The following is a 15262-nucleotide window of genomic DNA, read 5'->3' on the forward strand; positions in this document are numbered from 1 at the left end:
TGGTAAGACACAGAGGTTGTAAGTCATTCAAAGAACATATATTGAGCACAGAGATACAAACAAGCCAGAATTCCCGTCCTTCAAGGAGCATACAATCCTGAGGGATCGACAGAAAGATCAATAGGCAATTAAGTTTAATGTTGTTATTAGGATAAGCCTAGTATGCCTTGGCAAGTCAGAAGGAGAGCACCTGGCTCAGCCATGGGTGTTCAGAAAAAATTTGTGATGTGACACGTGATCTTCAGGTGGTTTTCCTAGGACAACAGGAATAATGCGTGATAGACGAACATGAGTCAGAAAAGGGAATTCAATGATCAAGCACATTAACGTGTAAGATCTGTGGTGTTTCATTTGACTCTAGAAGGAATTAGAAGAGCGTACTGGTTTTTAATATGGGTATCATGAAAAACACATAGGAAGTCTGTCCTATCTGATCTGTGTAAAGACAGAGGGAGAAAGAGGAAGGTCTGGGAACATAAACAACTTAGAAACTGAAAAGTATTGCAGAGGCAGAATTGGTAGAATTGCGTACTGAAATATCCGTTTATGGAAAGTAAAAAAGAGTAGGAATTGGAAGCAATTCCAAAATTTGCCAGCTTTACATAAAATAAAGATATGTATGTAACTGAATAAAGAAAGAAAGTGGAAAGAAATTGGGGTTTTATAAGAGAACAAAATGAATAATTTAGGGCACATATTGTTATATTTTCAAATGTATTACTTTGTTATCCCGCCTACATAATGTTCTTGATAGAATGGAACTTTCTTATGTAATATATTTGTTAATGGGAAGTATATAGCTTTCAGTGGGCAGGGCACAGTCTCATAATATTGCCGGTGGGTGCAAGCACAAGTAAATAGGGTTCTCTTGAATGGTTTGATTAAAATGGCTAGATTCAGAATCAGTGAAATCAAATAGACAAATTAAATTTTTCAAAGAATGCATATAAAAGTCTATGAATGTACAATAAATAAAGTATGCTGGCTGTTTTAATATTCTCAGCTAAAAGTTATTTATAATAAATTAAAAAATGTATTTATAATAATGACACTTTTGTAACTATTGAAATTATTGCTATTTTAGCTTCTCTTGCAAGTTAGTAAACATTTTCAGGAGATAACTGAGTCATTCAGTGGAAAATTGACTTCCAAACCCTCTCATTGTTTCCTCAAGATTAAACTGTAACAGAATGGAGTACATCTGTAAGGAATGGACAAAAAATAATTTGTATCGCATATCATTTTAGAATAAGTATACATCCCATAAGGGAATTTTCAAACTGCTCATACAATAGGTATGTACACTGTTCTATGTGAAATCAAATCAGTATTCTAAAATGCTGCCAAAAGTCAGGTCAAGATACTTGGAAGGCTCTTAAAGTTTAAGTATACAACAGTTTACAATGATTATTTTACAAACACACGCACGTTTCACTCCATATACAGAAAGAAATATTAAATTAAGCTAAGTAGTTAATGTGATTTAAACACTGCTTTGCATTTTCTAATAAAAGATTTATCATGTAAAATCAGATGATATTTGCTACTTCACAGGGCTACCAAAACAGAACTGCTCTGTCAAGCAATATAAATATAAAATAAAAATTTAATCTACAGGCTTATTATGTACAGACAAACACTGTCCAAAGATTTTCATCCTTCAAAGCACTCTCTGATTCTTTGCAGGAAGGGAAAAAAGTGCTCATTGTAGAAATATTTATCTATAAACAAGTAATTAGAATTAAGTATCATAGTAAAACAACATAAAACATATACTAGCACTCTCTTCCAGAAAGATATTTATAGACTAAAAAATGAGGACTAGATAAACTATTCATGATACACTGAATATTGAAAGTATTGTTCAAAAATATGAATATTCATAATCAAAACTAAAAATGTAATGTTTATATCATTACAGAAATACTTGCAAATACTTTTTTCATATTTATATTCCATTATTTTAAAATAGAACACCACATTCTATGTATATCACATAGCAAACTGAATTACAATTGCATGAAAATTGAGAAATGCCTGATCACAAATTTTAACTTTAACGTTGACATCCTAAATTAGAAGCTGGATTTTCCTGTGCTACAATTAATGAGCCATGGAATCAATAGAGTCTTTTGACCTTATAATTCCACTTCAAAGATCCATGTTCTACAGTTTTTACATTTCTTAATATTTGCTTTAATAAAAAAGCATTGGACAAGCAGTTAACACAGTATTTCTGAAAAAGTTAAATATTTTTGGGTTAAGGATATGGACAAATATAAAATCAGATTACACTGCTGAAAGGATGAACTATTCCTTTCATGTTGACAAAATGTGTGATTTTATAAGACATGGTAATATCCAATAAAATGAAAATCAGATTTTAAAAAGCTAGGAGGTAAAAGAATCACGATCGGCAACTGTGTAAAGGGAAAATAGGATTACATTTATTGGCTACTATATTAACTTAACTTCTCATAAAATCCTCCTCATCTATTATATAACTTCAGAACTGAAGTATGCTCTCCTATGGGAGTTGTAAAACAAATTATATACAATTACAATTCAATACAAATAAAAAAACAAACAACCTAATTACCCTTAAGATGAGTCTCATTTTAAAGCTTTATCATGTAAGTTAGACCAGAATTTTCCCTAATGAACCAAGTGGGTCACTTGACACAATTATAGATTTTTTACATTATGCTTTCTATAGAGAAAAATAGTTGATTATGAGTAAATTCTGGAAAACTGTGCTAACTACACCTCCCCAAAGTGAATACAACAAACATCTGTTGCAAGAACTGCTTGGCTTTCAGACAGTATGTAAAGGGTGTTCTTTTTCCCAGTGCTTTGCTATTTAAAAAAAAGACTGATTTGTTTAAAAAAAAAAAAAAAGTTTCTACTATCAATTCTCAAGATATAAAATCTTAAAATTCTGGTTAAGTTAAACACAGGTCATTACCAGGTATATTACAGAAAGGGAAACTATGCAATGTACAAGACTCCACTTGCATTTATAATATGGCAACAAAATAATTGGGCATGTTGCCCTCTGTCTGTGGGTTACAAAGTAATTTTAACCATTGTCTTTCTATCTTAACTCAGTTCTCTACACAAACATAGCAACGCTCATAGCATAGAGGACAGAACGAAATATGTATTACTTCCTGATGATTTTCATCCTCTGTTGGAATCCCAGTGGTAATTCAGCTTTCTCTTTGGATTTTACCAGGTTCTACCGGCTTCTAAACGCAACAATATTGTGGTATCCTCATTAAATGACTAATGAATTCTTAAAGTTTTATTCCAGTGGCAGGATAAATAATTGCAAACATTTTGCATAATGCATTCAGCACAAAAATGTAATAATTTCAATGTGGGGGAGGGATTCATCTTTTCCTAACTGCATCAAAGAATTGTTCAGTGCTTTTTCATAAATTGAATGCACTTTTCCCTGATTCTAAAAGAACACAATTTTGCCTAAAATTCAGAGGTATTTTGCAGAGCAAAACGTAACCTTTTTAGCGTTTGGGAATTCTACAAAATGCACACAAGTTAACAGGTATGAATGAATAAAAGGTGCTTATAAGCAACACAGCACAGGGCATGTAATACCTTTATGATAAGGACAGAAAGAGCAATAAACAGATGACCACTTCTAAACATATTCCAAGTAACGTATCTTTGCTCACTTTTCAATCATCTTCTTTCTCCTCTACCCATGCCTACTCCCACCATTTTGAGGTTATTGTTTATAAAAAGTTTAAGATTCAGTTTCACAATTCCATTTTTATGCTAACAGTAAGGTATTGCGTTAATTCCTAAAACATTCCAGGGAGTATTTCAATAAGGCATCCAAATACAATACTGAGAGAACTTTGTCATTCAAGGAATGGAAAAAATAGGAAGTTTCCATTTCTTTTTCTCCCAAATGTAAAGTATGGGTGCTTCATAATGTTTTGACAGACTTCAAGACCTATAACAGAATTTGTTTGTGTATTCGATTAAAGCATTCTAAAATGTTAACACACACTTGGTATAGTATGTGTTTATAGACTAATAGGGAAAATGCTTTACTTAAAGCAGTACTTAAAAGTAGTATTTACAAGTTCTATCACAAAGCAAAAATTTTAGGAAAATTCATTTAAAATTGATATAAAAAGGAAAGTCAAAGTCATGTATGCTTCCAGTAATATACAAATTTAGAATAATTTTTAAATTATACCTTTGATTTACTCTGTATCTATAGTCTCTGTCTTACTAAAAGATGAATCACAAAAAGATATTTGTCCTTTTCCTGGGAGATATAGCCGGCCAACACATACAACGCATACTCCTAAGCAATTAATTAAAAGTTTCCTTTACCCAATGTCACAGTCTTTATTTCCTATGGATGACTATCAGGAGTCATATGTTAGGTTTAAAGAACGTTAGTTTTAATTTTATGGTATCTATGGAAAACAGATATACAGTTGAATTAATTTGAAAGAAAAAAATCTTTGCAGCTATTGTTCATAATTTGAATAAAGTGATTTGAAGTTATAATGTCACTTGTATTATATCCATTTCATATTATGTGCTTTATTATATATGTATTACATATTATATTCACACAAAATGCTATACTGTCTATGTGTATTCTATAATACATATATACATATTTCCCACAATGAACCCAGAATAACAATACATTTTCAGCAAAGCACCTTATCATGATAGACTAACTTAACACTCATAACTACCCATCATTATATACTATTATATCCATTCTACAGACAGAAAAACTGGTGCTAAGTTAAAAGATTTATCTAAAGTCTTAAGAAGAGATCAGGAAGGCACCGCAATTACAATACTGAAGATCTGCACATTCATGACTCTCTGAATAGATTTGTACTGCTTATTTTTTTCCATCGTAATCACTTAATATTATCTATAATGTATTTCACAAAATCTGAAAAAGGGAAAGGGTGCTAACTACTTAATGCTGAACGAGGCAACTAAAGATAGACACGATTTCTGTTTAATAAGAAACCCTTGCCTTCTTTATGATTTTTCCAAAACTTAAAAATTCTCTATCTATGGTCCCTCTTATACTTAGTACTTAAAACTTCAAAGTGAATTATCCAAATTAATCCCACTCACTTTTCATAAAAAAATTGCATCATTCCCATTTTACAGGTGAGAAGACAGGCACAGGAACAAAGCGATTTGCCCATGGGCCCGACCCCGGGAGGGAGGTCTGCAGTCAGAACATGTTGGTGTCCTTGGCTTCTCATGCATTTTCAAACTAAAGAGCAACGTCATTCCTATTAATCATCTTATTCCAAAGTCACTAAAGGAAGCACACAATTTTCTGAAGGAAGGGGGAAAACGTATCCTGCAAGTTATGATGTAAAGGAATCCATCAAAAGTTTCGATTTCACTGTACTTAGATTAAAATTCACCGTTAAGTTTTGAAAACTATTCACATATCTTATGACTTCATTACCATGAATCAGAAGCTTTGCTGAGTGAGACACTAATTATTTGTCCAGAATTAGTCTCACGCTTTTATAGGAGAGATACAAGCAAAGAAATTAAAGGAGGAGGATAAAGAACGGGTCCATATTAAAATGTACTTGGTGGCACGGAACTTGCAAGATAAGACATCAATTGTCAGCCTGGCTGATTACAGAATAGGTCCCACTGCTTCTAGTCAACAGTGAGCGTTTCAGTGGGACAAGAACATAACATTTGAGGGCAAGTGATGCATGGCAATACGCATGGTGCGTTCCTTGAAAAGCTGGAGAAACAAAGAATGAACTAAATAAGCTGGCGGGGTGAAATAGATGTTAAATAACCAGGCCTTTAACCCTTTAAAATAGATGAGGAAAATATTCAGATTAGTCTTCTAACTTTTGCTAAACAGTTAAAAAAAAAAAATCTTTGCTCTCCAAGTGGGGTTGGGCATGTAAACAATAATTCCTATCAGATTGATATAGGCTTTCTGCTTTCTAAGAAAATTAAGGTTTCATGTTGAAAAACAGCATTACCAGCATATTCTTAATTACAGGCATCTTTTCAGATTCCAATGTGGCTAGCAAAAGTGCAACAAACCAAATAGACAAAGAGTAGTCACATTAATGAGACGTACCTCTTGTACTGATCGAGCAGCTGGCTTGTCTTGATGATTGGCCAATATTAAAAAGGGTAAAGTGCATAACTGTGGGTGCTGAAGAGCTGAGTGCAGTTCATTTCTAGCAGTTTCTAAATCATCTTCTGAAGAGGCACTGTCCAATACAAATATGACCCCTTGAGATCCTTGGTAGTAGCGGCTCCAGTATTTCCGGATATTATCAGCCCCTGTCAAAAACAAAACAAATTCTCTTTTTAAAAATAGCTTTCAGCAACTGAAAAATGTTCCCAGCAGTAACTCCTGTTGGAAACTCATGTTGCTTTTAAAAATTAAGTGCAGAGATCACCTTTGATGAGAATAAAGACGACATCAGTACCCATGGGTGGATGGGACCTTGAAGGAGAACACAGAAGTTTAAGAGTCATTCTTCATTCCTTTCTTATCCAAACATGTGGCAAAGAACGAGGATAAATACTGCTTAGACTTAAACTCAAAAGAATGTTTTCAGATTTTGCTTTATAGTCCTAAATAAACAACACTCTCTAGAAGTTAAGTTTAAACCTACCGAGCACTGTAACCTAGCTGTTCACCGGGGCGTCTCTCCGGACCATTGATATTAGCTTGGTGACATTTCCTGAAAGAACTACTTGCTGACCTTGTTTAATTTCATTGATGAAGTTAAAGCTATTAGCACACTACCTGTGTGTGTCAAAGTGCTGAAATTTATGACAAACTAAAATCTTGGCCCTCGGTACATTTGCATAACCCCACTCAGCAATGAGCACACTCATGGTCTCGATATGTTGGGATGTTCATAGAAAAGACACTGAGATTCTCATCATCTAGGGCCACATACTATTCCTCTGTGTATTTACAATATCCAGCACAATGTTTAACTAAATGTTCAATACAGGACTAAAATGAAAGGAGGAGGAAATGAAGTTATACACTAAATAAGCTTTATGAATTTTGAGACTAGGAGGAACTCGAGAGACTGTCCAGTCCAACTTTTTGAGGAAACTGAGGCCAAGAGAGGTGAACTGACTAATCCCCATTCATAGATCTAAATCACAAACTTGAGAATGGCATTTGAGTTAGGAGACAACCTGCCCAGGGAGGGCATATGCATTTCCCACAACATCATGATGATGGCTTCCTTCACTTTGATTCATGACAATTTGTGGGAGGGGGTGGGACGGTGGGGGGGAGGGTGTTGGGGAATGGCAGGCTTTATTGGGTATATAAAAAAAATAGATAAAGGTATTTTACCAATTCAGTGCATATGATCAAGTCTTAACCAGTTAACAACTATATTTTAGGCATCTATTGAACATCTAGCTCTGAGGTTGGACATAACGTGCTAAGTATTAGTGATACAAAGAGTGGTAAATGGAGCTGGTGTGCACTGAGTGGCAATTGCATGCATCTCTTCCCAACTCTGTGTTCAAGGACATCATATTGGTAGCTTGAAATTGGATAGGGTAGGAGTATTTTCACCATGAACATTAAAAAAGCTATATATCAGGTATTTTTTTCTCCTGAAGAGCCAATACATGACTGGATAACACCGAGCAGCTCCTGTTTCTTCTGGGAAAAGTAGGAAAGAAATCCAAAGATTAGAATACAGGATAATAAAGCACTGAGATAGAGGTACTCTTAGGTGCTGTGGGAACAAGAGATGAGGCATCTCACCTAAAGTGGGTGAGATGAAAGTGGGTTTCTTAAGAAAGTAACATCAATAACCAAACAGCTACCATTTATGAAGCACTTCCTACATTACAGGCACAATGCTAAGTGTTTTCAAAATAATAGCTCATCTAATTCTCGGAACAACCCTAAAAGGGAGGTATAACTGACTCAGCTTTGAAACTAATTTTCAGATTCTAAAATCTGGAGTATCCATCATAGTACTATACTGAAATAACCAGGGATATAAGAAGGTCAAGGGCATTTGATTTTGAGTAACCTTAAATGGAAAGATATGGGATGTGAGCAGCGTCCAACAAAGAAAAGAATTTAAGCTGTAGATTATTTAATATAGGGAATCGGTTGCATAAGTGATGGTGGAACTAAGAAATAACAGGGGTACCGAGATGAGCACCATCTTAGGGCAGGTTCCCTAGATACGGCACTTGTGATGGCATTTCTTGTACACCTGATTATAGACAACCTGATAGAGACAGAGTGCTGTCAGGAGAAACCAGAAGTGAAAGAATCAAGCTACCATGGGGGAAGGAGCTAAGCAAAGATATGGTTTCAGAAATCTAGCCACAGCTTGATCCAATAGGAGCTCTAGAGTGTGCCCTGAACTACAGAAGTGTCCAGTCCAAAGGCAAGGGGGCCAGACTGTTATGCCCCTGACTAGTCATTGGCTATGAGCCACCCCTAGGGAACAGGAGGGGCTTGGGGCATGATCTCATAATCTCTCAAGTATGTTTGGTTGAGGCAATTACTGTCAGCCAAGGTCTCTGGAGAAAGCTACAGGTGTGAGTCATTAGCAGCCAGCCAGTACCCACAGCAGCTGGGAGATGGATGCACTGGCCCAGTAAAGGAGATCTGGGTAGGATACCAATTGCATCTGCTACAGGCTACATCTAGGCATTATCCATATGCTAGAGAACCATCCATAAGACTGAGGAGCAAAAGTCGAGGCACGGTTAACTGGTGGTGACTGCCTAAAACAATAAAGATATTGTGTGCATATGTATCCATACATAAGGTTATTATAAATGTTACTAACATAAAGAATGTGTAACACACAATTATCATATAATAAGAATATAAGCAACATGCTCTACTGTAAATTCTATTGCGCTCATTAAATGCTCACAGAATTCTTTCATTGATTTGGCCCAACTTTTGTATCCATAGTCAACCAACAGGTGCAATTGACCAAGTGTAGTTTTAAAATGTTGGTTGTGCTGAGTGTTTTACATGACAGTCTTATGAGGTAGGTACTGTTATCACCCCCATTTTATCAATAAGGAAACCAAGACAAAAAAACAATTACATAATGTGCCACTTTTACACACTTAAAAGTATAGTTAGGTCTAATGTAATTGAAGTGGAAGGATCATTGACCAGAAAGATGAAGAAGCCAAATAAGGAATTCTACTACCAGAAAAGCTAACAGGGACAAAAATAGGAACCTGTTAGAATAAAAGGTACCTACGTGCCTATATATATATATATATATATATTAATGCTCATAGTGGGAACATGTCCAAGAACATTTCCCAACCAATTAACTCAGTGAATAGTACTGTAAGTACCTATTCTGTACGTCTCACTGAAACCTTTAAGAAATATTTAGAAAGCCATTATTCCTCTTAGCTCAAACACTGAAATCCTGTAAAGTAATACTAATTACAGTGAGGACCTGCAAATATGGCGGAGGGAACAAATAAGGTCACAGCATTAAAGGGTGCCTAGGGCGTCAAGTACAAAGAGAATAATACTGGCTGCATGTTTTAATGGAACTTGTCCATTGGAAATACATGGGACATACCGGAAATCTAATCTGTCAGTTCATCTCTTTCAACAGGAAAACTCTATTTTCACCTACCACATTTAGGAGCAGAATGGGTACCTGAAAATAGTGAGATGAAATGACAATAAGTCTAATGACTGTGTTGGCAGATTAAAAAAACCCAAATAGAAATACCATAACTTTAAAAATTGTCCCTTATATGACATAGTATATGAATAATACATTATTATAAAAGTAAAAGACGCTTTTTTTTTTAAATCTCCTGCTACATAGTCATCTGCCTAATCTTAGCATTTCTAACTTTCATCACAAACACAGGCTGGCATTCCAAATTCCAGTTCTCCTATACAATGGCTTTAGTCAGCTGAAGCCTAAACCCAGATTGTGGCCAAGGAAACCAGCAGTGGGGTGAAGGGTGGTACACAATTGTTTAGTCCAGCAGAGTGGAACTTAGTCAACAGATTAAAATGAGACATGGCTGTGTCATCATCCCAGCTGACAGGTGCTTTGAGAAGTGAGCCTAACTGGGAAAAACAAAAACACCTGTTTGATGTCTATATCCCAACACTCCTAACCCATAAATCAAATCCAAAAGGAGTAACACACAGAACTTCATATGTAATAGCAATCTGAAGCCTCTCTTATTCCAATGACTGAAAATTGTGTGCTGTGTCACTTAAATTACAATTGTTAGAAAAAAAGGTTAAGCATCAAACTCAAATCTGGTCTGTATTTCATACATTTAGGTTAAAAAACAAAGGGGTAATCTTACCAATAGGGACGTTGGGTGGAAAAGTGTTGCCAAATGTCCTCACCACCCAAGGTCTGATAATGCCTTACAAAAAGTTGTAAAGGAACCCATGGGAATCTAAGAGTTCACTCTGAGAACCAATCAACCAGGACAGCCTGGGACAAAGTCCCACAACACGAGTGGAGGGAGAAGACAGAAGCATAACTTGTCACCACTGTGCTGGTTCATATCTGTTGCACACTATGGACTTCGGTAACATTCTCTCATTCATTAAATCATTTTTCTAACAGATATTTACTGAGTACCTGGCACCATCTTAGGTGCTGCGGACACAGAAGGAAACAAAACAGACCAAAATTTCAGTTTTCAGAGTGCTTACATTCTCTACTAGCACAGCCAGCCTACCATTAGAGAGGTCAAAAATGCCAGGTACTCATTTTGCCAGCCTCTCTCTCTCTCATCACAGAGACATTATGATTCAGTTCTGGTGAACTGAGACTCAACAAAAGTCTGCTGGAAACTGCGGGAAAAGATTTTGCTCCTCAATAAAAAGAAAGATGCCTTAAGAGCGCCTTCTCTCTCATCTAGCTTTTGGATCTCACTAGGTGATAAAGTGATGCTTTGAGCAGCATTAGCCATCTAACAACCTGGAAGGAGACCATCAACATAGTGAAGATGTCAGAATGGGAAGACAGAGCCTGGGTCCTTGAGAACACTGCTGAGCAGCAGAAGCCACCCCTACGTTATAAGGACTCCTAATTCTGCAAACACAAGAAATGCCCATCATTCAAGCCAATGTTAGATTATTTACAGCCAAAAGGATGCTTATTCCCCTCAGGTCAATTAACAGGCCATGAATAAGTTCCTTAAAGGAGCTGTTCTTTAAATGATGGACTCAGTAAGCTGAAAAATAATAAGAATATGCAGCAGTCAACAATAAAAACAGTTGCTCAAAAGTTGTCCTTATGAAAAAAAAATCTGAAATCTAGACCAGCGATGTCCAATTAAACTTTTTGTGATGAAAAAAAATTATATATATGTCGTATATCTGTACTTTCCAATATAGTGGCCACTAGCACATGTGGCTACTGGATACTTGAAATGTGGCCAGTGCAAAGGAAGAACTAAATTTATTTTATTTTCATTTACTTAAACTTAATGTTAAAATGCCACATGTGGCTAGTGGCTACTGCATTGGACAGTGCGTTCTAGGTATTTCCATTACGTACGGCTGACAGGAGTAGTTACAGAGACATCTCATCTTATCTCTACAAGGAAAAGCATGTATCTTTGCTGGCATAGAAGCAGGTGCAGTCACCTCTGTCCAAAGACGGTTTGCCAAAGGGCTATGCAATAGGCTAACCAGGATGACGATCTCCACTGCTGTCAGTCACGCTGTGACAGCAGACAGAGTCAGGATCAGAAGTACAGATTGTCTCCTTTCCATTCTCTTTCCACGGCCTTAAGAAAAATGACAGACAATAAGCATAATTTCCCTCTGGAAAACTTAATGTGATTGGAGACCCATAACGGGAGTCCATTTTGGAGAAATGAATGGTAAATGGGTCTTCAAATCTTAGAGAAGGATGCATCCTCAGAACAAAGGTTACCTCGGTGGTATTACTTTAAGAGGAGTGGTGTCTAGCATGGAGAGAAAATGTTTGAAGAGCAGGAGAAGGAAAGGAGCAGCAAGAGAAAAGTCATTTCAAATTCATTTTTATTCCTCCCATCTATGGAATCTCAGTCTCCCTGATTGGTGATTCCTTTGACTCTTTTCTTCTGTAAAACAGACTCAATCTGTTTTTAAAAACTGAAATACTAAGGATTCAGAAGGAATAAGAAATACATATCTAAACTCAACCTTTTATTATGGACTGCCCCCTCCCCCACATACTCACACACACGCACACACAAAAAGCCAAAATATCATAGAGTAAATTAAGCTCTCCCTAAATGGTCAATACAATGCATAAAAATGTAAAGATTAAAAGTCAAGTTCTTTGAAGGGAGATACACTATTCTGTTTTGCTTTTCAAAGAGTCAAAAAACACTTTAGAAAATGAAAGATTGTTAGAAAAATGTGAACCAGTGAGCTCTTTATGAAAAACAGAAATTTGTTTGGCATGACGGAAGGAGAACCACTAGTAAAACAGAGGATAAACAGGAGACCAGCGTCTTCAGACTCGGAGTGAAATTGGCTGTGAACATCCATGTAGGAAATAGAAGATTAACACACAGTCATCACATACCGGCCCCACAGCTATATACCACATCACACTAACCACGTCAGGTGTTTACATACATCATCCCATTTAACCTTTTAACATTTATTATCCTCATTTAATGGATGATGGAATTGGGACAGAAAGGATAAGCACTTTGCTCCATATCCAGCTTATAAATGGCAGATCTAGGATTCAAATTTTGGACTCTGTGGTTCCCAAAATTACGTGCTCTCTTACACGACATGGTACTGTTTCCCAGAGAGTGTAAGAGGCTCCAATGAAATGGGAGTGGATGGAGTGTTCTATGTGGACAAGTGGGCATATTTAAGAGAGGTGCCCACAGACTTTTAAATTAATTAACCACAGACTGGTTAAAATTAATACTGGGGAGGAGAGGAGAAAAGGCATTCCAACGGGGAGGACATAAGCTAAGAGGAAATTAGGAATGGGACACCGTGAAGAAATAAAGCATGAAATATGAAGTCTGAGCCAGTGACAAGTGGCTACTGTGAAAAGAGAATCTGCGTGGCTTTATAAGCCAGGCAGAGTGTTGGGCTTGATGCAGCAGTTAGTGGAGAGTTAGTATAGAGCCCTGAGGCACGATACCTGGGGCAGTCTTGTCTTGTTCAAGCACCCTGCCTACTACCTATTGCCTGTTAGTACTTATGGTGGACAGCACTAGCTATCCATACCTGAGCTTCCTTCAGGCCCAAACTGCTAAGCCTCCCAATTTCATAAACCTTTGAAATGAGTAAACAAATACCCTATACGCTCCTAGAAATATGGCTAACTGCATAGCTTGAAAGATTTATCAAGGTATTCCAATGTTTATTAGAAATCCACCATGAAAAAATGTGCGGAGAAGTTAAAAAAAAAAGAAAGTTCTTCCTTCTCCCAAAGGCTATAAGACTGTCGGCAAAGGAAATATACCTTCTGCCTATTTTGGATCTCCCTCACCCCCCCACCCCGTGCAAATGGTTAATGCGAAAGGTGAACGTAGGAAATACTAGTGGCAGGTTAGGGAAATGAGACAGGGAAAGAGACAACCCACAAAAGGAGAGTTTTCCCAGCCAGCTACCACTGTGGGTAATATGAGTTTAATCGTGCTGAAACTGGGAGCCAGGCACTGGGCGGGGGGATGGGGGTGTGTGTGAAGCAGTTGGGTCTTTATCTACCTTCCTCCCATTAGTGGTTGGTTGAGGGCTGTTCAGGAAGGCCAGGCATGAATTTCCCAGCACATCTATCTTGCCTAAGGCACTTAGGCAAAGCAGACTCCCACGGCCAAAGAATGCTCCCAGGCAGAGAATTCAAGGTACTGGCTGTTGAAAATCAGTCTGGTGCCCATGAAAACGGAGTTATGGGTAGGATCTCTTTCAGCTACCTCCCACCCAAAATAGTATGTAAGTGTCAATTTAGGCATTTGACCAGCTGTTGGCTCAGGAATAGAGAGCATAAAAAATACAATCATTATTATGTGGAAGTATTTTACTTTACTTCAGGAGGCCCAGGAGATCAACAGTATTTTCATAATTATACTAAGACATTATTTGCTATGTTCACCATGTGGCCATTTCCACAGATGGTACAAAGCACTCTTGGTGAATTACACTTTTGTAACTTAGCGCAGACAGAGGTAGTGGCATCAAACTAGTAGTCACTGTATCCTAAACTACCTGCCTCATATTTGCAGGAGGAATAAAAGCCATTTTGACCTCAGAATAAACTTAATAACAGTAAAAAGTCTTAGTTTTATTAAATTAGCTCTTCAACATGTCTTTTTTATTTTTTTCTTCAATATTCTGTGTGACTAAATGAGAAGCAGGCACTAAGCATTTTTGTTACATACCAAAGCACACGGTTGTTTTGAGGATAGTACTTGTGCAACTGAACTGTGAGCTAGACTAACCATTTTTCTTTTCATGGAATTCCATTTTTACTTGAAATTTCAACTGACAAACTATGATTATTCAGGCTTGAGTATTTGACAGACATTTGCCCAAAAATGAATATGTAAGCCTGTAACTTCAAGGAAAACAATTGACAATATTTGCTGTCAATGATAAAATTTGTTTTCAAGTCAAAACTAGAATTCTGAAAAATTTGTTTCTGCCACTGAGATCTTGACAGCTTCTCAACAAGGAGATTGGTGGTGATATCAACAAAAAGATATCTATAATGAAATGTGTCAACATTTGGAAGACCTGCATAACTTAATGAATCAATATTTTCCAAATAACTGAGACATGATGGCATAAAACCAATACAACAGTGATCAATAGATGTTATATAACTGAGTACGAGAAATTCATTGATGGCTTTCTTTCAGATTTTATAGTGCAAATGAACTTTAAGAAACTATTGCTTGTTGAAGAATTTCAGTGGAGTGTCAAATAAGACTATCAACGGTGATTTGAAATGGCTTTTAAAATAAACCTCCCTTTTCAAATTTCATATCTACTTGAGGCTGGATTTTTTTCGTTCCAACCCCAAAACATATAGCAACAGATTAAATGCAGAGGCAGATAGGAGAATCTAGTCCTCTACTACTAACTTAGACATGAAAGGGATTTGCCATTCTTCTCAACTATTTTTGTTTCGAAATTGTTAATTTTCATAGAAACATGTTTTTTACATTAATATGTAATGGGTTTATTGTTACTTTTTTAAATTTCCCATTT

At 36.5% G+C, this 15262-nt stretch overlaps 1 protein-coding gene across 5 annotated transcripts in view; it reads right to left on the reverse strand.

The window, feature by feature from the left end:
- ARL15 (ARF like GTPase 15) overlaps positions 1-15262 on the reverse strand; it is a 381154-nt gene that overhangs the window by 179957 nt on the left and 185935 nt on the right. For all 5 annotated transcript variants that reach the window (XM_019756151.3, XM_019756149.3, XM_019756150.3 and 2 more), the window contains one exon: positions 6137-6345. In XM_019756151.3, coding sequence (XP_019611710.1) covers positions 6137-6345 — 209 coding nt within the window. The remainder of the gene's footprint in view (positions 1-6136; positions 6346-15262) is intronic.

Source organism: Rhinolophus sinicus, chromosome 3, assembly GCF_057876585.1.
Source record: "Rhinolophus sinicus isolate RSI-liver-muscle chromosome 3, RSI-T2T, whole genome shotgun sequence".
NCBI classification, from domain to species: domain Eukaryota; kingdom Metazoa; phylum Chordata; class Mammalia; order Chiroptera; family Rhinolophidae; genus Rhinolophus; species Rhinolophus sinicus.